At 36.6% G+C, this 26,045-nt stretch overlaps 1 protein-coding gene across 8 annotated transcripts in view; it reads left to right on the forward strand.

Moving 5' to 3' along the window:
* Nucleotides 1-23,043, forward strand: part of LOC130682144 (lysine-specific demethylase 6A-like) — a 238,338-nt gene extending 215,295 nt beyond the window's left edge. For 4 of the 8 annotated variants that reach the window (XM_057496292.1, XM_057496296.1, XM_057496298.1 and 1 more), the window contains 3 exons: nucleotides 18,117-18,243; nucleotides 20,721-20,908; nucleotides 21,903-23,043. In XM_057496292.1, coding sequence (XP_057352275.1) covers nucleotides 18,117-18,243; nucleotides 20,721-20,908; nucleotides 21,903-21,945 — 358 coding nt within the window. In that variant the 3' untranslated portion in view covers nucleotides 21,946-23,043. Of the gene's footprint in view, nucleotides 1-5,856; nucleotides 5,944-18,116; nucleotides 18,244-20,720; nucleotides 20,909-21,902 lie in introns of those variants that run through there. The other 4 variants (XM_057496293.1, XM_057496297.1, XR_008995425.1 and 1 more) reach the window with 3 other exon arrangements.
* Nucleotides 23,044-26,045: the final 3,002 nt, after the last annotated feature.

Raw genomic sequence — 26,045 nt, forward strand, 5'->3', positions numbered from 1 at the left:
CAACTACCCTTCAATAAAAAATATTTATCTACAAAAAAAACTAATAATAATGCTGTGATAAACATAGGGGTGCATCTGTCTTTTTCAAACTGCACTGCTGCATTCTTAGGGTAAATTCCTAGAAGTGGAATTCCTGGGTCAAATGGTATTTCTATTTTGAGCTTTATGAGAAACCTCCATCCTGCTTTCCACAAAGGTTGAACTAATTTACATTCCCACCAGCAGTGTAGGAGGGTTCCCCTTTCTCCACAACTTCGCCAACATTTGTGGTTGTTTGTCTTTTGGATGGTGGCCATCCTTACTGGTGTGAGGTGATATCTCATTGTGGTTTTAATTTGCATTTCTGTGATGATTAGTGATATGGTGCATCTTTTCATGTCTGTTGGCCATCTGTATTTCTTATTTGGAGAATTATCTGTTCAGCTCCTCTGCCCATTTTTTAATTGGATTGCTTGTTTTTTGTTTGCTTAGGTGTGTGAATTCTTTATATATTTTGGATGTCAGCCCTTTATCAGATCTGTCATTTATGAATATATTCTCCCATACTGTAGGTTGCCTTTTTGTTCTCTTGATGGTGTCCTTTCCTGTACAGAAGCTTTTCAGCTTGATAAACTCCCACTTGTTCATTTTTGCTTTTGTTTCCCTTGCTCTGGGAGATATGTTCATGAAGAAGTCACTCATGTTTATGTCCATGAGATTTTTCCTGTTTTTTTCTAAGAGTTTTATGGTTTCATGGCTTGCATTCAGGTCTTTGATCCATTTTGAATTTACTTTTGTATATGGGGTTAGACAGTGACCCAGTTTCATTCTCCTACATGTAGCTGTCCAGTTTTGCCAGCACCATCTGTTGAAGAGGCTGTCATTTCTCCATTGTATGTCCATGGCTCCTTTATCATATATTAACAGACCATATATGTTTGGGTTAATATCTGGGGTCTCTGTTCTGTTCCACTGGTCTGTGGGTTTGTTCTTGTGTCAGTACCAAATTGTCTTGATTACTGTGGCTTTGTAGTAGAGCTTGAACTTGGGGAGTGAGATCTCCCCACTTTATTCTTCCTTCTCAGGATTGCTTTGGCTATTTGGGGTCTTTGGTGTTTCCATATGAATTTTTGAACTATTTGTTCCAGTTCATTGAAGAATGCTGTTGGTAATTTGATAGGGATTGCATCAAATCTGTATATTGCTTAGGGCAGGATGGCCATTTTGACAATATTAATTCTTCCTAGCCAAGAGCATGGGATGAGTTTCCATTTGTTAGTCTCCTCTTTGATTTCTCTTAAGAGTGTCTTATAGTATTCATTGGATAGGTCTTTCACTTCCTTGGTTAGGTTTATTCTTAAGCATTTAATTCTTTTTGATGCAATTGTGAACGGAGTTGTTTTCCTGATTTCTCTTTCTGTTGGTTCATTGTTAGTATATAGGAAAGTCACAGATTTCTGTTTGTTAATTTTGTATCCTGCAACTTTGCTGTATTCCCATATCAGTTCTGGTAGTTTTGGAGTGGAGCCTTTAGGATTTTTTATTTACAATATCATGTCATCTGCAAATAGTGACAGTTTAACTTCTTCTTTACCAATCTGGATTCCTTGTATTTCTTTGTTTTGTCTAATTGCCGTGACTAGGACCTCCAGTGCTATGTTGAATAACAGTGGGGAGAGTGGGCATCCCTATCTTGTTCCCGATCTCAGAGGAAAAGCTTTCAGCTTCTCGCTGTTCAGTATGATGTTAGCTGTGGGTTTATCATAGATGGCCTTTATTATGTTGATATATTTGCCTCTATGCCCATTTTGCTGAGAGTTTTTATCATGAGTGAATTTTGAATTTTGTCGAATGCTTTTTCAGCATCTGTGGAGATGTCCGTGTGGTTTTTGTCCTTTTTGTTTTCATAGTAGTTCTAATCATCCTTTGTATTTCTTTGGGGTCTGTCATGATGTTTCCTTCCTCATTTCTGATACTGTTGATGTGTGTTGATTCTCTTTTTCTCTCAATAAGTCTGGCTAGAGGCTTATCTATTTTGTTTATTTTCTCATAGAACCATCTCTTGGCTTCATTGATTTTTTTGTATTGTTTTATTCTTCTCAATTTTATTTATTTCTTCTCTGATCTTTATTATGTCCCTCCTTCTGTTGACGTTAGGCCTCATTTGTCTTTTTTCCAATTTTGATAATTGTGACATTACAGTATTCATTTGGATTTGTTCTTCCTTCTTTAAATATGCCTGGATTGCTATATACTGTCCTCTTAAGAGTGCTTTCACTGCATCCCACAGAAGTTGGGACTTTGTGTTCTTGTTGTCATTTATTTCCATGTATTGCTGGATCTTCATTTTAATTTGGTCGTTGATCCATTGACTATTTAGAAGTGTGTTGTTAAGTTTCCATGTGTTTGTGAACCTTTTTGCTTTCTTGGCACAATTTATTTCTAGTTTTATACTTTTGTGGTCTGAAAAGTTGGTAGAATTTCAATCTTTCTGAATTTACTGAGTCTCTTTTTGTGACCTAGTATGTGGTCTATTTTGGAGAATATTCCATGTGCGCTTGAGAAGAATGTGTATCGTGCTGCTTTTGGGAGTAGAGTTGTGTAGATGTGTGTTAGGTCCATCTGTTCTTGTGTATTGTTCAGTGCCTCTGTGTCCTTACTTATTTTCTCTCTGGTGCATCTGTCCTTTGGAGTGAGTGGTGTGTTGAAGTCTCCTAAAATGAATGCATTGCAGTCTATTTCCTCCTTTAATTCTGTTAGTATTAGTTTCACATATGCTGGTGCTCCTGTGATGGGTGCGTATACATTTATAATGGTTATATCCTCTTCTTGGACTGAGCCCTATATCATTATGTAGTGTTCTTCTTTATCTCTTGTTACTTTGTTTTGAAGTCTATTTTATTTGATACTAGTACTTCAACACCTGCTTTTTTCTCCCTGTTGTTTGCATGAAGTATATTTTTCCATCCCTTGACTTTTAGTCTGTGCATGTCTTTCAGTTTGAGGTGAGTCTCTTAAGCAGCATATAGATGGGTCTGGTTTTTTCATCCATTCTGTTTCTCCATTTCTTTTGATTGGTGCATTCAGTGCATTTACATTTAGGGTGATTATCGATAGATATATACTTATTGCCATTTCAGTCTTTTGATTCGTGGTTACCAAAGGTTCCAGGTTACTTTCATACCTATCCAATAGACTAACTTAAGTCACTTAGTATGCTGTTACAAACACAACCTAAAGTTTCTTTTCTATTTCTCCTCCTTTTTCTTACTCCTTCATTCTTTATATATTAAGTATCAAATTCTGTACTTTTGTCTATCCCTTGATTAACTTTGGGGATAGTTAATTTAATTTTGCATTTGCCTCGTGATTAGCTGTTCTACTTACTTTACTCTGGTTTTATTACCTCTTGTGACAGCTATTCAACCCTAGGAACACTTCCATCTAACGAAGTCCCTCCAAAATAGACTGCAGAGATGGTTTGTGGGAGGTAAATTCTCTCAGCTTTTGCTTATCTGGAAATTGTTTAATCCCTCCTTCAAATTTAAATGACAATCTCGCTGGATAAAGTAATCTTGGTTCCAGGCCCTTCTGCTTCATGACATTAAATACATTATGCCACTCTCTTCTGGCCTGTAAGGTTTCTGCTGAGAAATCTGATGTTAGTCTGATGGGCTTTCCTTTGTATGTGATCTTATTTCTGCCTCTGGCTGCTTTTAACAGTCTGTCCTTATCCTGGATCTTTCCCATTTTAATTAGTATGTGTCTTGCTGTTGTCTTCCTTAGGTCCTTTGTGTAGGGGGAGCTGTGGGTCTCCATGGCCTGAGAGACTATCTCCTTCCCCAGATTGGGGAAGTTTTCAGCAACTACCTCCTCAAAGACACTTTCTATCCCTTTCTCTCTCTCTTCTTCTGGTGTCCCTATAATGCGAGTATTGTTCTGCTTGGATTCGTCACACAGTTTTCTCAATATTGTTTCAATATTATTCATGGCCACATTGCTCCTAGCTTTTTGAGTTAATTAACTCATTAACTCTGTCTGTTTTCTGGCTCTCCAGTTTTAACTGTTTAACTCTTTTTTTTTTTAAATGTCTAGTTGACATACAATATTATATTGGTTTCAGGTATATAACAGTTATATACATTACAAAATGCTCACCACTGTAAGTATTGTTAGTGTGTCATACAAGTTATTAGAATAATATTGACGATATTCCCTATGTTGTACTTGTCATCCTTTGTTTTACTAATTTCATTATAGGAAGCTTATTCCTCTTTATTCCCTTCCCCTAATTCACCCAGCCTCCCACCAACACCAATCCCCTCCCCTATGGCAACTACCAGTATGTTATTTGTATTTATGAGTATTTTTATGTTTTACTTGCTTGCTTGTTTTTAGATTTCACATGTTAAGTGAAATGACACAATATTTCTTTTTCTGCTGACTGACTTCACTTTGCATAGCAGCATCTTGGTCCATCCATATTGTCTCAAATTGCAAGATTTCAATTCTTTATTATGGCTGAATAATATTCCCTTTGCGTATTGGTAGACACTGGCTAACTTTTTGATTCCCTTCTAGTGGGCTTTAATGGCCTTATTCTCTTTCCACCATACCAATATCTATTCTTCTGCCTAACATAGTTGGTATGAATGTGGATTTGGGTCCTAAGAAGGCAGTTGATGATTGACTGGAGGCCAAGGTGGCTGTCAGGGTTCAGGGAGTATTGGTTCATTTCAATAGCTGAAGTAGAGTCTTTCAGGGCATTTTGAGGGGTTGGTGATGTGAGGCTATAGAAGGGTTTTTCTGTTTCCAAAAAAATAGGGTCAACTTGTTATTTAATGAGTTATACTGCCTTAGAGGGGAGGGACTCTTTATGGGGTATGACTGTGAGAATGAGGGAGGATTCTGAGGGAAGTGAGGGAATGTTTAAGGATGCCCCACTGGTGGAGAATATCTCTTCCAAGAAGGGGTATGGGACAGTGGGGGATTACCAGAAAGTAGTGAAAGAGAGTAATATGGCCCTAGGAACAATATAAAGAGGGGGTTTGGTCTGGTGTTTCTATTAAGTTTTTCATTCCAACAACTGATATGGAAGAAGGGAGTGAAGGTCCCTAGTATTCAGTAAGCACAGAGAGGCTGGTCCCCATGTTGACTAGGACAGAAATCTGACTTCCTGCCACCACCATTGTTACCCGTTGATCCGCTGATGTCATTGTAGAGGGGGCCTTGGGATCTGGACTATGTCAATCGGTCAATACGTCAAGGCCATGTGGGCTGCCAGATCCTCTCCAGATATATCGTCAGCTGGGGGTAGAGAGAACTCAAGGGAGGGGCTTATTTCCCTAGAGGGGAATCTATTTTCCAGTGACCCCACAGTTCAGACACAGCTTTGTTGGAAGCCTGGGATTAGGGCAAGCTTTTGTTCAGTGGCCTTGATTTCCACAGCAAAACCTGTCGCTAGGTGAGTGTGGGGTGGAGCTTTTTGCAGGTTTGTCAGTGGAAGGTCAAACTAGGGAGGGCCAGAATCTGATTTTTGGCTTTAGCCTCTTTTTCTTTCTGAGTTCTTTGGTTCCTCATCTTGTTTGTTCAAAACTTTAACGGCAAGGTCCACAAGCTCCTTTTGAGGTGTTTGGGAGTTCATATTCTAAATTTGGAGCTTTTTACAAATATCTGGATAAGATTGGGAAATGAAGTGGAAGTGTTGGAGAATAAGGCCTTCAGTGAAGTTAGGGCTAGTGCTTGTGCACCTCTGAAAGATGGTTCATGCAGAGGACTGGGTTTTCATTTGCACCTTGGGAAATTTCCATGAGGCACTCTTAGTTGACCTGTTTATATTTTTTATTTCTGTCCCTGTCAGGAGGCAAGTGATCATGTGATCATGACTTGCCCTACCAGTGGTGTGTCCACTTGGGGTTTTGGGCCTCAGACCTGGGGACTGCTTGGTACTGCATGATTAGCAAGGTGCTGGTGGTATAACTCGAGCATGATTTTTGGCTGAACGCCAAATGTGTTCCCTCTTGTTATCTGTGAGGGTGGATGCGAGGATGAGGTAAATGTTCCCCCAAGTGAGGTCATGCATTTGAATAACACAGAGGAACTCTTTGCTTATCTTTTTGTTCAATATGCTCCAGATTATTAGTTGAAAAGGAGACATGAATACAAACAGTGCTTTCAGTGCCTCCTAACTGACAGAAGGGTAGGATAGGGGATGAAAGTGTCTATGTTTCATGGAGGTATTGGGTGGGAAGCGAGCATGGGAGAGCATGTCTCAAGCTGGGATGGGAGTTGAGGAGGAAGGGTGTGCCTGGAGAGGGGGTTAAATTAAAAGAGGCAGACACCAGTGGAAAAGGGGAGGGGGAAGGGTGTTCAGGGGAGGCCAAGGGTGGTGAGGTATTTGGACTTTGCTGGGGCTGTGGGGAGGATGATAAGGTAGAGGATCATCAGCCAGGCCAAGCTAACCAACAGAGGAGGGAAGAGAGGGTAAAGGGTGCTGTGTTGTCAGGGGAGGGGCAGAGGATTTTTGTTTGGTGGGGAGAACTTTAGAGGGTTTCTTGTTTGGCTCTCACCTGAGCTCTTAGAGTATGCAAAAGGCATAAGGGAGTGTTTTAACCAGGCAAGCCTCCTGGAGAACTGGGAGCCTCATCTGGGAACAAAAGGAAGTTAAGGTCCCTGGGGAGACTACCAAACTAGTTGGGAAAGATCATTTCCTGTTGCCTGGGCACAAGCAGGGAGCTGAGAAGGGTGAAAAAAAAAGACTTCTTTGCAGAGGAAGGAAACTCAATAGTCCGAGACTATGTCGCTCTGGCAGGCTGCAGACCAGAGAGGTGCATTCTCAGTGGGATGTCAGAGTTAAGTGGAAACTGCAGATCCCATCAGATTGGTGAGAAGGATTTGAAGAGAGGAGAGGGAAGAAGAAAGGGAGATTGCTCATGGAGGGAAAAGAAGGCTTGAATTTAGGGAACCTCTGACCATTTGCTGGTCCTCTGGAGAAGTTTCTAAGGTCTTTTTAAGATCTTGGAGAATTCGGAAATTGAAATTGTCCTCAGTTGGCCAGTGTGACCCATTATATTGAGCCACATGGAAGTGTTTTGTTTTAATGTGTCCTTTTAATCCCAATTGGGAAACATTACATAAGAGAGAGATGAGGGGGGCGTCTCTTGATGTTTTTGAGGGAGAGTTGCCCATTGTGAGAGGGTGAGAAAGGGTGGCCGAGGTTTTGGAAGCCAGCCGCCCAGATGCCTCCCTGCAATCACTTTCCCAACTGGAGTCCATAGGCTCCCAGAGCTAAATGAGATTTTCCTGCACACTGAAAGGAAGTGTCCCCCTAGTCAGCGGTCCCCTTATGGTGTTCTCGACCAGGGAACAGAGAGGAAGGGAGAGGATGAAAGGAAAAGGGTACTGGACCAACTTTTCTCTTAGTGTCAAGAGAAAGCTGATGAGAGGCCAAAATCTTAGCCTCCTGGGAATTGTGATTGGATTAATGGCCAGTGGTAGATGTATAGATTGAGGTCTGGCAAGATGGTCCCTGGTCTGGAGTTTGCAAGGTGGTGTTGGGTGAGGTTGGGAAGGGATATGGGCAGACACAGGAGGCTCTCAGGATCTAGGTGTTAGCTTAGGACAAACTGCCAGTGCCCACTGCTTCCTCAGCTGCAAAAGAGCTCCTGCTCTTGGCTCCCACTCCCACATTTTGGCACCAGAAGAAAAGAAAAGAGGGGATGCAAAACTCATCAATCCAAGCAGGTTTTTGCTAAACCTGGGGTGGGGGTACCCCTGTTCTGGCTAGCAAAATAAAGAAGGTGTCTCTTAGAGTCTAAGAGGCTTTTTTATGGCCATGTCTTTTGGTGGGCCCTTTGAGAGGAGGAGCCAGGGTAAAGATGGGCTGTGACTTGCTGACATGTCCTCTGGAGAATGCTTGTAGCCTAAATAAAATGACACCTAGGTCCCTCTGAGATAGTGGGTGGGCTTATTCAAAAAGGCAGTACTCTGTCCAGATTCTATCATTCACCATTTATCAGGCTCACTTTTGTGCATGGTTGTGTCAGCAAAGAACTGGGAAAGGCAAAGCTTCTCTTGGTATTCTTTAATTTCCCACCAACTACCTAGAGTGTAGTGAGAGGCTAAGATGCTTGTCAAAAAAGACTTAATATTGAGTCAAACTAACTTTAATTCATTTCATTACCTATCTCCACCCTGACATTTGTGAATGTCTTTTGGGTATTTAGTTTGCCCTCACATGTCAAGAGAAAAACATGGTGGTGTCCAAAGTTTCACTTAGTAATTATGCTGTAATTATAGTTTTTGTCTTTTTGCCAAATATGCTACTGATTGTGTTTATCAAACAGTTATTATTAGATTAAAACCTCCTAAGAACATTTGTTTCCTAAATGATTCTCCATTTACTGCCTTCATAAATTTGCTCATGCTGTCCATTGAAAATACGCTAGCTCTTGAGAATTCTTGAACACACTGAAACTGAAAGCTTTTTTGTTGTACCATGATTTCCACCTCCTTTACCTCAAGATAACCACTTCCTCCTTTTAATATACATAGTATGCCTATTACATTACTTATGTCATTTGCCTTAAATATTTATGAATTTATGTTGTACATTAATTTATCACAAAAATTAGAGTAATTGTACACATTAAAAAATTTTTTTAATATAGTTTAGGTATATTTCATCTTAACCCATGAATGAAATCATGCTCTAAAATACCCTTCTTGAAATGGCGTCTTTCAACCCGAACTCATCCCAGTCTAAAGGCCTCACCATTATAAGTTCTGTCTGTGTCCATATAGGCTCCTGGTGTATTAGAATCTGCTATGTAACCTCACATAAATCAAACCCTTAATCACTCTGTTATGTTTTCTTCCAGTGTAGGAGGCATCTTTAGTCTCTGCCTTAGCATGCAGTCTTTTATCCAAACAACCAAAAACCAAAATCTGAGTTTTAAAGTAAGATTAATTATCGAAAGTCAAGTTTCAGAAACATCTCTAATTTCTGAAGTTATTTTTTATCATATTCATATAGTAGAGTTGGACAATATGATCATTTTCCATAGGCTTTTATTCCTGTTGTTGTCAGAGTAAAGTATTGCAAAACAAGTAACATTCCATGAGTGGTCAGGCTACGACTGATGCTTCTCTGACTTACGTATGCCTTTTTTGGAGTCCCTGTATCTGGTGTCATGCTTTCAGGACCACAGTATACCTGCTCATTTCCTATACTTTAATATTTTTCAAATTGGAGTCCTCATTGTTGTAGGGTGAACGTATTAAAATCTGGCAAAAACAAAAATTTGAGGATATAATAACACTACATTTCTTTGGCCAACATTTTATAGGAAGTCAATGTTTTCAAAAGTTATTTTCAAACTAACTCAGCATCTAGGGTGACCCAAAGCACAGTTTATTAAGTCAAGGTTTAAACATTTTTATCTTTCTTAAGATCTGTTCCCTACATATTTTTGCTTTTCCCTGCCCTTTATTTAGAATCTCATTGCTTATTGTTTTTAATTCTTTATTCTTTTGCTCATGTAGTTTTCTAAAAATGAGAAAGATTGAATATTTCAAACTGATGGAAGAAACATAGTTACATGGAGGGACTACAGTTCAGATATTCATTATTGTCAAACAGTAAGAGAGGCACCAGTTTTTAAGATTCTATTAGCATGGCAAGTAATTCTTTACTTTTAATTTCAGAAGCAGACTGCTCATAGTTAACATTTATATCTACCAAACCAAGTTCCATCTCTTTAAATTATATTACTTCTTTCTTTTTTGGGTTCATTAATCTACAGTTATATGAGGAACATTATGTTTACTATGTTCCCCCCTTCACCAAGTCCCCCCCAACAATACCCATTACAGTCACTGTCCATCAGCGTAATAAGGTGCTGTAGAATCACTACTTGTCTTCTCTGTGTTGCACAGCCCGCCCCATGCCCCAGACACATCATACATGCTAATTGTAAGGCCCCCTTTATTTTTCCCCCACCCTATACCTCCCTTCCCACCCATCCTTCCCAGTCCCTTTCCCTCTGGTAACTCTCAGTCCATTCTTGGGTTCTGTGATTCTGCTGCTGTTTTGTTCCTTGTTTTTCCTTTGTTCTTATACTCCACATATGAGTGAAATCATTTGGTACTTGTCTTTCTCTGTCTGGTTTATTTCAATGAGCATAATACCCTCTAGCTCCATCCATGTTGTTGCAAATGGTAGGATTTGTTTTCTTCTTATGGCTGAATAATCCCATTGTGTATATGTACCACATCTTCTTTATCCATTCATCTACTGATGGCCACTTAGGTTGCTTCCATTTCTTGGCTATTGTAAATAGTGCTGTGATAAACATAGGGGTGCATCTGTCTTTTTCAAACTGGGCTGCTGCATTTGTAGGGAAAATTCCTAGTAGTAGAATTCCTGGGTCAAATGGTATTTCTATTTTGAGCTTTTTGAGGAACCTCCATACTGCTTTCCACATGGTTGAACTAATTTACATTCCCACCAGCATTGTACGAGGATTCACCTTTCTCCACATCCTCACCAACATTTGCTGTTGTTTGTCTTTTGGATGGTGGCAATCCTTACTGGTGTGAGGTGATACCTCATTGTAGTTTTAATTTGCATTTCTCTGATAATTAGCAATGTGGAGCATCTTTTCATGTGTCTATTGGCCATCTGAATTTCTTCTTTGGAGAATTGTCTGTTCAGCAACTCTGCCCATTTTTTAATTGGATTATTTGCTTATTTTTTGTTGTGTGTGAGCTCTTTATATATTTCGGATGTCAGCCCTTTATTGGATCTGTCATTTGTGAATATATTCCCCCATACTGTAGGATGCCTTTTTGTTCTATTGATGGTGTCCTTTGCTCTACAGAAGCTTTTCATCTTGATATAGTCCCACTTGTTCATTTTTGGTTTTGTTTCCCTTGCCATGGAGAAATTTTCATGAAGAAGTCGCTCATGTTTATGTCCAAGAGATATTTGCTTATGTGTTTTCCTAAGAGTTTTATGGTTTCATTACTTAAATTCAGGTCTTTGATCCATTTTGAATTTAGTTTTGTGTATGGGGTTAGACAGTGATCCAGTTTCATTCTCTTATGTGCAGCTGTCCAGTTTTGCCAGCACCAACTGTTGAAGAGACTGTCATTTCGCCATTGTATGTCCATGGCTCCTTTATCGTATATTTATTGACCATATGTTTGGGTTAGTATCTGGAGTCTCTATTCTGTTCCACTGGTCTGTGGCTCTGCTCTTGTGCCAGTACCAAACTGTCTTGATTACTGTGGCTTTGTAGTAGAGCTTGAAGTTGGGGAGCGAGATCCCCCCCCACTTTATTCTTCCTTCTCAGGATTGCTTTGTCTCTTCACTGTCTTTGGTGTTTCCATATGAATTTTTGAACTAGTTGTTTCCATTTGTTGAGGACTACTGTTGGTATTTTGATAGGGATTGCATTGAATCTGTATATTGATTTGGGCAGGATGGCCATTTTGATGATATTTCTTCCTAGCCAAGAGCATAGGATGAGTTTCCATTTGTTAGTGACCTCTTTGATTTCTCTTAGTGTCCTGTAGTTTTCAGTGCATAGGTTTTTCACTTTCTTGGTTAGGTTTACTCCTAGGTATATTATTCTTTTTAATGCAAGTGTGAATGGAATTGTTTTCCTTATTTCTCTTTCTGTTATTTCATTGTTAGTGTATAGGAAAGCCACAGATTTCTGTGTGTTAATTCTGTGCAATGCAAATTTGCTGAATTCAGATATTAATTCTAGTAGTTTTGGAGTGGAGTCTTTAGGGTTTTTTATGTACAATATCATGTCATCTGCAAATAGTGACCATTTGAATTCTTCTTTACCAATCTGAATTCCTTGTATTTCTTTGTTTTGTCCAATTTCCATGGCTAGGACCTTCAGTACTATGTTATATTAAATAACAGTGGGGAGAGTGGGCATCCCAGTCTTGTTCCTGATCTTAGAGGAAAAGATTTCAGCTTCTTGCTGTTAAGTATGATGTTTTCTGTGGGTTTATCATATATGGCCTTTATTATGTTGAGGTACTTGCCCTCTATACCTATTTTGTTGAGAGTTTTTATCATGAATGGATGTTGAATTTTGTCGAATGATTTTTCAGCATCTATGGATATGATCTGGTTATTTTTGTCCTTCTTTTTATTTACATGGTGGATGATGTTTATGGATTTTCGAATGTTGTACCATCCTTGCTTCCCTGAGATGAATCCCACTTGGTCATGGTGTATGGTCCTCTTGATGCATTTTTGAATTCCGTTTGCTAATATTTTGTTGAGTAGTTTTGCATCTACATTCTTCAGGGATATTGGTCTGTAATTTTCTTTTTGGTGGGGTCTTCGCCTGGTTTTGGAATTAGGGTGATGTTGGCTTCATAAAATGAGTTTGGGAGTATTCCCTCCTCTTCTATGTTTGGAAAACTTTAAGGAGAACAGGTATTATGTCTACCCTGTATGTGTGAAAAAGTGCTGTGGTAAATCCATCTGACCCAGGGATTTGCTCTTGGGTAGTTTTTTGATTACCGCTTCAATTTTTTTGCTGGTAATTGGTCTGTTTAGATTTTCTGTTCCTTCCTTGGTCAGTCTTGGAGTGTTGTATTTTTCTTTGTAGTTTTCCTTTTCTTCTAGGTTTTCTAGCTTGTTAGCATATAGTTTTTCATAGTATTCTCTAATAATTTTTTGTAATTCTGTGGGGTCTGTCATGATTTTTCCTTTCTTGTTTCTGATTCTATTGATGTGTGTTGATTCTCTTTTTCTCTTTATAAGTCTGGCTAAAGGCTTATCTATTTTGTTTATTTTTTCAAAGAACCAGATCTTGATTTCATTAATTTTTTTTTATTGTTTTATTCTTCTCAATTTTATTTATTTCTTCTCTGATATTTATTATGTCCCTCCTCCTGACTTTAGGCCTTATTTGTTCTTCTTTTTGCAATTTTGATAATTGTGACTTTAAACTATTCATTTGCGACTGTTCTTTCTTCTTTAAATATGCCTTGATTGCTATATACTTGCCTCTTAAAACTGTTCTTGCTGCATCCCACAGAAGTTGCAGCTTTGTGTTTTTGTCATTGGTTTCCAGACATTCCTTGATCTCTATTTTAATTTGGTAGTTGATTCATTGATTAGTTAGAAGCATGTTGTTAAGCCTCCATGTGTTTGTGAGCCTGTTTGTTTTCTTTCTACAATTTATTTCTAGTATTATACCTTTGTGGTCTGAAAAGTTGGTTGGTAGAATTTCAGTCTTTTTCAATTTACTGAGTCTCTTTTTGTTGCCTAGTATGTGTTCTATTCTGGAAAATGTTCCATGTGCACTTGAGAAGAATGTGTTCCCTGCTGCTTTTGGGTGTAGAGCTCTTTAGACGTCTATTAGGCCATCTGTTCTAGTGTGTTGTTCAGTGCCTCCGTGTCCTTATTTTCTGTCTGGTGGATCTGTCCTTTGGGGTGAGTGGTGGTTGAAGTCTAAAATGAATGCAGTGCATTCTACTTCCTTCTTTAATTCTGTTAATATTTGTTTCACATATGCTTGTGCTCCTGTATTGTGTGCATATATATTTATAATGGTTATATCCTCTTGCTGGTCTGACCCCTTTATCATTATGTAATGTTCTTCTATATATCTTGTTACTTTCTTTGTTTTGAAGTCAATTTGTCTGATACTATTACTGAACACCTGCTTTTTTCTCCTTGTTGTTTGGATGAAATTTCTTTTTCCATCCCTTGACTTTTAGTCTGTGCATGTCTTTGGGTTTGAGGTGAGTCTCTTGTAAGCAGCATATCGATTGATCTTGCTTTTTTATCCATTCTATTACTCTGTGTCTTTTGATTGGTGCCTCAGTCCATTTACATTTAGGGTGATTATTGAAAGATATGTACTTATTGCCATTGCAGGCTTTAGTTTCATGGTTACCAAAGGTTCAAGGTTAGCTTCTTTAGTTATCTTGCTGTCTAACTTAACTCACTTACTGAGCTATTGTAAACACTGTTTGGTGATTCTTTATTTCTCTCCCTTCTTATTCCTCCTCCTCCATTCTTTATATGTTAGATGTTTTTCTGTGTTCTTTTGTGTTTCCTTTGACTGCTTTTGTGGTTAGTTGATTTTATTTTTTGTCTTTAGTTGGTATTTGGTTGGTCTGCTTTCTTTGCTGTGATTTTATTTTCTCTGGTGACATCTGTTTAGCCTTAGGAGAGCTTCCATCTACAAGGGTCCCTCTAAAAGACCCTGTAGAGGTGGTTTGTGGGAGGCAAATTCCATCAAGTTTTGCTTGTCTGAGAATTGTTTAATCCCTCCTTCTTATTTAAATGATAATCATGCTGGATTAAGTATTCTTGGTTCAAGGCCCTTCTTTTTTATCACATTAAATATATCATGTCTTTCTTTTCTGGCCTTTAATGTTTCTGTTGAGAAGTCTGATGGTAGCCTATGTGTTTTCCTTTGTAGTTGACCTTTTTTCACTCTCTGGCTGCCTTTAATACTCTTTCCTTGTCCTTAATCTTTGCCGTTTTAAATATTATGTTTCTTGGTGTTGTCCTCTCTGGGTCACTTCTTTTGGGAGTTCTGTGTGCTTCTGTGGTCTGATCGACTATTTCCTCTCCCAGTTTATAGAAGTTTTCAGCAATTATTTCTTCAAATACACTTTCTATCCTTTTTCTTTCTGTTCTTCTGGTACCCCTATAATGGACATACTGTTCCATTTGGATTGGTCACATTTCTCTTAATATTGTTTCTTTCCTGGAGGTCCTTTTATTGTTCTCTGTATCAGCTTCTCTGTGTTCCTGTTCTGTGATTTCTATTTCATTTATGGCCTCTTGCATCTCACCCATTCTTCATTTAAGTCCTTCCAGAGATTGTTTTATTTCTATATTCTCCCTCCCAACTGTATCTGTTAGCTCTGCATATTTCTCTGCAGCTCCATCAGCGTGGTTATGACCTTTATTTTGAATTCTTTTTCAGGGAGATTGGGTAAGCCTATCTCCCCAGGCTCCCTCTCAGGGAATGTCTGTGTGTTTATGGTCTGAATCAAATTCTTCTGCCTTTTCATGACAATAGAGATAGTCATAGGCAGTTGGCCTGTCAGCTGGAAGAACAAAGTCCCTTCCCACTGGCTCATCGCCTTCATGTACAGCGAGAATGGCGACCCCTAGCGACTTGTGCTGGGCAGCTGTGCACCTCTGACTCTGGCCCCGGTAGCTGTGGAGGGGGCTCTGCACAGCTACTGTTGGCGTGACCTGTCTCATTCTGCTGCTCTGCTATGGCAGGGCCATGCTGCATGGGGAATGGGCAGGAGGCTGTTTATCACTATGAGGGGCCTCAGAACTGTGCTGCCGCCCTGGGATATAGCACACCTGTAGTTCCCAGGATTCTCAGGTGCTGTGCTGTGTGTACCAGGATGCTTCCATCCTGCTGTGCAGCTCCTGTCCCTTTAAGACTTTTAAAAAGCACTCATTTTTCTTTTCTCGCAGCGGCACTTGCTGTGGCGACCCACTTGCATGTTTTACTGTTATGTTTCACTAGTATCCAGCACACCATGCACTGTGTCTCTGCACTCCCAGTGCAGATGACTTTGGCTGGGTATTTAGCTGTCCTGTGTTTCCAATCCCTCCCCGCTCTGACTCCTCTCCTCCCACCAAGGAGCTGTGGGTGTGCTCGCATCCTGCCTGGCTGCAGCTTGTATCTTACCCCCTTGTTGAGATGCTGAGTTCTCGTGGATGTAGATGTAGCCTGGCTGTTGTCCTCTATCTTCTGGTCTCTCTTTTAGGAATAGTTGTATTTGTTGTATTTTCAAAAATATGTATGGTTTTGGGAGATTTTTGCTGCCCCACTCACACCACCATCTTGCCGCCACCTCTTACTTCTTTTTATATAAAACTTCAAAACTCTTTATAAAGTAGTAGAACAAAAACTGTGATCTAACTGCCAAAATTATTAGTACTGTCAGAAATGACAGTTTACAGTCAGTAAAATGTGAAACAATACCACAGAATTATGCTCTTTTCATAACACTGCAAGTAAGTGGGAAAACTAAACGTCTTTTCACAGTCCAGTAATTTCATCTTCATAGGAGGGAAAAAACGGGGTGAAGTGGGTGATGCTAATAGGTAGAAAAAGAAGAGAATTAAAGAGAAGATAGTGAGAAAACATTTCAGGCAAATTTGTCCCTTAAAGCTTTATTTTTCTCATCATAAATTGAGATGGGTAATAACATCTTACACTGTGTTAAGCAAGACTTAAGTGACCTAATATATGTAGTACTACCTAATTCCTTGTCTTTTCTGGTACTAAGCCTTCATGAATGCTACTTAATATTTTATTTTCCCACATGGGAGCACTGTTGATTTGACAAGCATTTTTCCATCTACAAATAAAGTTTTGCAATGTTTTAGGCCTTCTTTTCCCATGCAATAAATATTTTCAAGTGGAGCTTCAGAAGTTCCAGAGAATGAATCACACTGGAGAAGGGTAGGAGGAAAAAACTTCAGTAAGTGTTATGTATCTTGTGTGGTTTATTATTATTTTTTTCTGAATTGAATCTTACCTTTTGTATCCCCTGGTACTTCTATCAAACACACACACACAACACACCACAGTTTTCCTTATTTTGAAATCCAAATATAGAGTAATATATGACTTTATTTCTAAATAAGCTGGGCAGTGAAGAATTGCTATAGGCAAACATAAAGTAGGAAAATTTTCATGTATCTTTACACTTGATATTACTGTACTTATTTTATGTTTTTAAATAAATTTACAAATTTTGTAAATTATTTAAGTCAGTTGCTGTGGCTTATTTGTGTGGGGTTTGATTAAAAGTATGATACTTTAATATAACAAGTAACAAATGGCCCTGAAGTATGAATTTAGGGAATTTAAGTCTGTAATCTATGATATTATTAAACATACTTACTCATGTAGTATTCCAATATTTATTAGGCATTTTTCTATGGAAGGCAGAGTCCAAAAAGACAAAGCCTTTTGCTGATACTGAATCCTACAGTCTATATTCTGCTCTAAAAAAAAGACTTTCCTCATGTAAACAAATAAAGAATGTAGCTGTAGATACCTATAACATAATATCAGTTATTTAAAATATTAGGTTATGTAATAATAATCTAAATTCTAAGTTAGTAACAATATAGTGTTTCAAGAAGCTCCAAGTTTGGTACTGATTGCAAGGGCTTACAATATTCACAAATGTTAAAATCATTTTGTTAATCCAATTTAATACTTTTTAGGATAGTTCTAGGGCTGAAATACATCTTACAGATGTAATTCAACTCTCTCTTCTCTCTCTTCTATGGAGAGCTTAAGACACTTGAATCCATTGGAACTTTATCAGGCGTTTCTGTTCATTGACAGCATATCATAGAAAAATTAGTGCTGTTAGAATCCTCTTGTATTGTTAGCATCAAAAGAATGAGCATAAGGAAAGCATAAATTATTATTTTTTGGTCCTGGGTTCTAAATCTTTTCCTTTATTTTTTTTATTATTATTAAAGAATAATTGATGCAGTCTTACTGGTTTCAAATATGAAAAAGTATAAATTATTTTTAAAAGTTCATGTTAACACAAATGGTTTCCATTAATGTTACTTCAAATTAAAATTTAGCTGATAGTATTTTATCTTGTACTATAAATTTTATGTCCTCTATTCATAAACACAGAATTTTCTCCTTTGGTCTCAAAGTTTTAAAATCATATATATAAATGATACTGCTTGTTGTGGTCTAGGTAAAATTATATGCCTTCTTAGAACCTTACTGTAGTCAAAACAGTTCAAGTGGAATTCAATTTATTTCAAAGATGAGGAAACCAACTCTTAAAAAAAGTACTCTTTGGTTGCCCAAATCAGAGCAAAAACTAAGAATGTACCTTTAAATAAGTGGGTTTTTGTAGATTACATCATTATATTTTTATATTTAATGTCAACTCTCACTTTAAATGTTTTAATATCGTCATTATTAGGTCTCCTACAGTGAAAAATTAACAAAAGGGAAATAATCACATCAATGGACCTTAGAACCAACATTATCAAAGTTATTTCTAATCTATACATCTTTTATACCAAGAACATTCAGCATTCAATTGTAGCAAATACTTTTTCTCCACAACAGGTATTGTCTTCTGAAAATTCTAAAGCAATGTCAGACATTGAGGGAAGCTCTTATTACAGCAGGAAAGAAGGTTATATGGCATGGGCGGACAAATGATGAACCGGCACATTACTGTAGCATTTGTGAGGTAACTATTATTATTAACAGTTGTTACATATTCTCTGGAGCTTTTACATTATTACTCCAAATTTACCTATACTTTTATGTAATGCATTTTACTGAAATTTTCTGATACAGCAATTGTATCACATTTTTATCTGTTGGTATACTATTTCATTAACTATATATTAACTCAGAGGTTAATATATAGGTTAACTCCTGTAGAGGTATTCATGTAGTCTTCTTTATGAAATGATAATCATCTTAGGTTTTAAATAAGGAACAGCCCACAATAATTACAGATTTCAACACACTAGGTGTATGTCCTCTAATAAATTCAGAATTTTCTGCTTTGGTTTTAGGGTTTTAAAATTACTATATAAATTACACCGTTTCTTAGGGTACAGATCCAGGCAGATCAGTATTATATCCTTTCTAGTTCATTCCATAATCTATATGCTCATTTTCTCTTGTGGCTAAGGTTTGTTAGAAGTTCCAAAATAAAGATGTGGTACTTCCTCTAGAGGAGCTGGTGTTCTTGAAATACCAGCTTGAAAGTACAAATTTTAAACCATTAATTGTAGATGCACATAAGATTGTGAGGAGTGTGAATTTGGACATAAATACAGATTACTATAGAAACAACAAGGAAAAGTTATATTCCTTCTGATATTGCCATTAGAGCTTATCATCTTAGCTTTTGAGGCCTTGAAAAATGAGTTTGATTTTAACAGGCAAAAAGCAGCTAGAATTGGAGGTCTGTCAAAACTTCTTTTGTCTTTAGAAACAGTGCACAGTTGGAGAAATAGAGTAGTGTATGTAATAAAAAAGCAAAAACAGTGGCAGAAATTGAACTGCAAATTCTTAGAAGTTGTAAGACTTGGCATGCAGCATTTGGGACATTTTGAATTGAATTTAAGGAATTTGATGTTTATTCTGAGGTCATTAAAGTCACTGAAAGGTTTTGAGCAAGAGTCTAGTCAAGATAGGCATTTGAAAGAGGGTTAGTTAATAAGTGGAAGGGGTGGAAGTAAAAAAGTCATTTTGGAGGTCAGTTTGGAAGGTATTGAAATGTTATTAAGAGAAGTTCTGAGGGTTTGCCAGCATATTGTGTTAGAAAGGAAAAAGTTTTTAAAAGCATTTAGAAAGTCAACAGGACACTTGTCATCAAGTTGAAGAAGAATGCCAGTTAGTACTGGAGTTGCTTAACTGTATGACAGATGGTACTATAGAACCTTATGATTTCAAAAATTTTAGCAACTGTTAAAAGATAATTTGAGGTGATGGGTTTTTATCACTGAAGAAGTCAAGCAGAATTCAAGAGGACTAATTGAAGGTCTAACCTAAACCATGATATTGGGTAAATTTGATAAACTGATTAAATCCATTGGCTATTTTAATGTTAAAAGTATATTATTATAAGATCAAAGGCATTTCATTAGGTGTTATATTTCAGATAAATACAGTATCTTTTCAGCATTTGAAAACAACTGTTTTATCCATTATCCTGGCTAAGCCTTTGCCAACTCATTATTGTTTCTGTATAAAATGTTGCTATTTCTCCTGGTATGTTAATGCTCATGTATACACTCTTGATATATTTATTTTCCTTAATATGTGAGGCTTAGAACTGAACACTTGTTACTCATCTATGAGTTTCTTGCTGCTGAAAGTAATACTACACTCATTAAGGTGGCTTTTTCTTCTTTTTCAACTGTGATTAAACATTAAGCATTATGATATGTGCTGGAGGTCCAGAAGTGAATAAAATAGTTATTACCTTTGAGCTCAGTCTTGGGGGGCACAAACATTCAAAGACAGAACATTATGTATTCTGTCATAAAGAAATAAAATATAATAATCATCACTTTTAGTTAATTGGGTACTTGTATTTGATGTGAATTTAAAATAGCTTATCTACAGTTAGTGAAAAATGAATACCATATGGTTTCACTTATATGTGGGTTCTGAGAAAAAAAACAGATAAACAAACAAACCAAAAACAGACTCATAAACACAGAGAACAGACAACAGGTTACCATGGGAGGAAAATAGGTGAAGGTGATAAAAATGTACGAACTCCAGATTATAGAGTAATTGAGTCACCAAGATGGAAGGATGTTTAGAAAATACAGCTCATAATACTATACCTCTGTATATAGTGATAGATGGTAACTGCACTTAACCATGGTGATTCATGAATCACTAAATTGTTCATCTAAAACTAATACTGTATATAAGCTGTATTTCAATTTTTAAAAATGATCCTTAACTTTTGACCCTTACCAAATGTTCAGCTAAACTTTAGTAGTTGTAATGCATATTTACTTCCTTTACTTCAGGCTCTAAATATGTAACATTACCCTTGTCTTTGGTGTGCTATAGAGTAAACAGTAAAAATTACTGTTCACAATTTCCTATAAAGCAGAATTCCATAGAAATGAAAAGTTGTGCAATAAATTCAACTATCTCTCTATTCAGTGTTTTTTCTGTTACATAAAATAGGTGGAAGTTTTCAATCTGCTTTTCATTACTAAGGAAAGCAATTCTCAAAAGACCTACAAAATACATTGCCAAGATTGTGCAGAAAAAACAAGCAGCAACCTGGAAAATTTTGTGGTACTGGAACAGTACAAAATAGAGGATCTGATGCAAGTCTATGACCAATTTACAATAGTAAGTGAATTCAACATGTGAGTACAATCTGGATTGTGAAGCAAGGTGTTTGTTTTTGCTACCTGATAAAAAAGGAATTAAAAAGATACTTAGATTTTCCATTGGCTCAAAAGATACTGCATAAGAAAAAAATATACATGTGTTCTTCAAAGCATTATTTCTATCAAATCGATAAATATTACATTTTTCTTTTTGGTGAGGTCTAAATAATAATTAAAATAATTACATTTTAAAGTATTTATGTACTTGTAGAATATTACCACAGTCTTTACGCTGTTTGACTTAACTGATAAAACCATATGTTATTTCATTCTTTAGGGATGATCCAAAATGAAATTTTTTTTTTTCACTTGTGTTTTCAGAGTTAATTGTATTTATTTAAAACCTAGTCCTTGCTGCATTACATTCATTAAAATATTCGATAGTTCTTGACTACATGGTATGAAAAATAAAGTGCATCAAATTAAATTTACAATATCATAAATTCTATAGTTTTAGTTATAGGATAAGTTGCTTTGGAAATTTTCCTGGTTTTTAATGGCTTCATGAATGGAAACACAGTTATTCATGAATTATCTATATTAAGTTTTGAAATTTAGTTTCTGATGTTTTAATCAATTGGTTCTTGGGGTTGCTTTAAAAAGAAAACATTAGGATAAGTATGTGAAAACTAATTTAGCTGAGAAGTAAATTGTTCATTGTAATCACAGTGAAAGTTTATTGAATTTTAAAATTATTTTTCAGAAGTCTCTTTTTGCATTCTAAAAAATTGGGCCATTTAGTAATGTTCATTGAGGTTTTTTGACTAAATAGTGAAGAAAAGAAAAGTGAGGGGAATGATTTAGAACCTCTCGGAAACTGGTCCCACTGGAGTCATTAAGAGCACATCAGTTAGCAGGCTGATAACTTTCTTGATATTGGTGTTTCTTAACTCACTTTGTAAGCAGGCTCTATGTTGTTGATGGCCATGAGCTACAGAATGCAATTAACATACCTTATTTATAATTTTAGGCTCCTTCATTATCACTCTCCTCTTCATGATATTGCCCCATGAAAAATAAATGGCACCTTTTCTGCTCTTCAGGAAAGTTCTGCACCACTAGATTTGTAGCTGTTAAGTAAGACTGACAGAAACCTATGTCAGTGGGACTTTTCAAGAACAGAGCCAACCAGGTGGAAGTCAAAGAGTATTGCCTCTATTCCAAGACTTCCACAAAGCTGATCCAGCTATACTGTACCTGCAATCACATTTCATGATACCTGATAGAACTGGCAGTGTCAGACAGACTACTGACTTGAAGACAACCTTTCTGTTTCCTTATTTCTAAACTGATATTAATTAGTTTTATCTGTATTTTACACTTTCACAGTTTTCCTGGGGGAAAAATGCTTTGTTAATTGGCCATTCATGTGGTAAGCCAGTTAACAGATTTAAAGATCAACCATTTTTTAATGTGAAAAATTAGATGAGAGTTTTTATACTGCTTTATGCTTTTCTGTATTGTTTTCAGGCTACAATGATAATGTTTTTGGTTCCAAAACAAAACTTTGAAAAAATTTTAATATCCTAATACCCAAGGCACAAAGACAGTAATAGATTGCACAGACTACAGAATACAACTTCAGATACGTGATTTGGTTTAGAATTTTACACTATTTATAAATATATATTTATCGCTTGAAAATATTTAAATGGAATGCTATTTTCATTTGAGATTTACTTACTAAATATTAAGGAGTTCTGTAATTTATACACTACTCCTTTTACATTTTCTATGTGTAAATAAAACTGCTAAGCATTGTACAGAAACTTTTAATAAAATTGTTTAATGTTTGAAGGGTTTTCCACTGAGTTTTAAAGAGAGATTCTGTTAAAACTAACTTGGTTCATTTTCAAATCTGATTATATATTTATATGTACATATATATGCACACAAATGTATAGCATATCAATATATATAGAAATAGCAATATGTAATTGTATAAAGAGAAAGCAAACTTGTGTTTTCACATGTATGATAGTTTTTTAGGTGCCTACTGTAAAATACTGCTTACAAAGGAGTGCTTATTTTTAAAGTAATGTCTTTTAGTCTGGTTTATTAAATTGCACTTATTTCAATGATAACCAATAAACAATTCCTGGCACAAGGTATAGTGGGAATCAGATATTAACATTTTAATGGGAACATAGGTATGATAAATACTGTTTATCACTTGCGTATCATGGAAAAGATATTCAGAATGATGGCTCCTGCTTTAAAGAACAAATACATATTTAGCGACTTATTTTTTCAAGATTTACATGACTGAAATTCCATGATTTCCACTTGTGCGGTATTGATCAAGGAGAGAAGGGAGAAGGCAGTTCAGATTCTGTATCACTACTGAATTATAACAAGTTCTATGAAGGTTATTATTTCATATGAACAAATTTTAATTAACCATAGTATCTCACTTTATAATAATGCTTTTTTTTATAACTCTATTTTTTGAAGCATTTGACCTCTATTTTCATTTTATCACATTCTTCTTTCTAAGAATTTTTCAGAAAAAGAGCACTATAAATAAAATGATGCAAATTTTCTAAAGAAAATTTACAATTTTATCTGGTGAAATGCCTTGATGATTGTATTAATGAAGTACTTTTTCAAACAATTCTTTACTATTTTGGCTTCCTAGAGATAGTTTATATACAAAACCTAGCAGATATTTTATTTAATTAGGAAATACTTTTTCAGTAACTTAAATCTTAATAATCACAATAAATAATTTCTGAAGTAAATAAGTACAACTCTATTTTAGTTAAGGATGAAAAGTACAAAGTGCCACTCAGATATTTTAATTTCAAGTATTTTTGTTTCTCTCTTACCTATGCTTCTATCCAAATGTCTGATAATAAAAGTCAAGAAAAGAAAAGTTAGAAATCAGCTATAAGGAAATAAATACTATAAGTATTAGCAGTATTTATGAATTTTTCTTTTTTTCTTTTTTTTGGTATCATTAATGTACAATTACATGAGCAACATTATGGTTACTAGACTCCTGCCATTATCAAGTCCCCCACACACACCCCATTACAGTCACTGTCCATCTGCATAGTAAGATGCTGTAGAATCACTACTTGTCTTCTCTGTGTTGCACAGCCCTCCTTGTGCCCCCCACACACTATACATGCTAATCGTAAGGCCCCCTTTCTTTATCCCCGCCCTTATCTCTCCCTTCCCACCCATCCTCCTCAGTCCCTTCCCTTTGGTAACTGTTAGTCCATTCTTGGGTTCTGTGAGTCTGCTGCTGTTTTGTTCCTTCAATGTTTATCTTTGTACTTATATTCCACAAATGAGTGAAATCATTTGATACTTGTCTTTCTCCACCTTGCTTATTTGAGCATAATACCCTGTAGCTCCATCCATGTTGCAGTGGTAGGATTTGTTTTCTTCTTATGGCTGAATAATATTCCATTGTGTATATGTACCACATCTTCTTTATCCATTCATCTACTGATGGACACTTAGGTTGCTTCCATTTCTTGGCTATTGTAAATAGTGCTGCCTTAAACATAGGGGTGCATCTGTCTTTCAAACTGGACTCCTGCATTCTTAGGGTAAATTCTTAGGATTGGAATTCCTGGGTCAAATGATATTTCTATTTGAGTTTTTTGAGGAACCTCCATCCTGCTTTCCACAGTGGTTGAACTAATTTACATTCTTACCAGCAGTGTAGTTCCCCTTTCTCCACATCCTCGCCAACATTTGTTCTTGTTCGTCTTTTGGATGGTGGCAATCCTAAGTGGTGTGAGGTGACATTTCATTGTGGTTTTAATTTGCATTTCCCTGATGATCAGCAATGTGGAGCATCTTTTCATGTGTTCTGTTGGCCATCTGGATTTTCTCTTTGGAGAAGTGTCCAGATCCTGTGCCCATCTTTTAATTGGATTATCTTTTGTTGATGTGTGTGAGATCTTTATGTATTTTGGGTTTCAACCCTTTATTGAATATGTCGTGAACACATTCTCCCGTACTGTAGGATGCCTTTTTGTTCTATTGGTGGTGTCCTTTGCTGCACAGAAGCTTTTCAGTTTGATATAGTTCCACTTGTTCATTTTTGCTTTTGTTTCCCTTGCCCGGGGAAATATGTTCGTGAAGAAGTCACTCATGTTTATGTCCAAGAGATTTTTGCCTGTGTTTTTTCTAAGAGTTTTATGGTTTCATGATATATTCAGGTCTTTGATCCATTTCAAATTTACTTTTGTGTATGTGGTTAGACAATGATCCAGTTTCATTCTCTTAAGTGTAGCTGTCCAGTTTTGCCAACACTAGCTTTTGAAGAGGCTCATTTCCCCATTTATATCCATGGCTCCTTTATCGTATATTAGTTTGCCATATATATTTGGGTTAATATCTGGGCTCTCTATTCTGTTCCACTGGTCTGTGGGACTGTTCTTGTGCCCTACCAAATTGCCTTGATTACTTTGTAGTAAAGCTTGAAGTAGGGAAGTGAGATTCCCCCTGCTTTATTCTTCCTTCTCAGCATTGCTTTGGCTATTCGGGGTCTTTTGTGGTTCCGTATGAATTTTAGAACTGTTCCAGTTTGTTGAAGAATGCTGTTTGTATTTTGATAGGGACTGCATTGAATCTGTAGATTGCTTTAGGCCATTTAAACCATATTAATTCTTCCAACACAAGAGCATGGGATGAGTTTCCATTTGCTAGTGTCCTCTTTAATTTCTCTTGAGAAGGTCTTGTACTTTTCAGGGTATATGTCTTTCATTTCCTTAGGTTTATTCCTAGGTAATTTATTCTTTTTTGAGTAATTGTGAATGGAATTGTTTTCCTGGTTTCTCTATCTGCTAGTTCATCATTTGTATATGGGAAAGGCACAGATTTCTGTGTATTGATTTTGTATCTGCAACCTTGCTGAATTCACATAGTAGTTCTAGAAATTTTGAAGTGGTGTCTTTAGGGTTTTTTATGTACCATATCATCATCTAGAAGTAAGGGATTAAGATGGTGGCATGAGTAGGGTGATGGACATCTCCTCCCAAAAGCATATATACTTCTGAAAATACAACAAATACAACTATTCTTAAAAGAAAGACCAGAGGATATGTCTACACCTGTAGGAACTCAACTTCTCAGAAAGCAGGTAAGATACAAA

Source organism: Manis pentadactyla, chromosome Y (assembly GCF_030020395.1).
Source record: "Manis pentadactyla isolate mManPen7 chromosome Y, mManPen7.hap1, whole genome shotgun sequence".
In the NCBI taxonomy this organism is placed as follows: Eukaryota; Metazoa; Chordata; class Mammalia; order Pholidota; family Manidae; genus Manis; species Manis pentadactyla.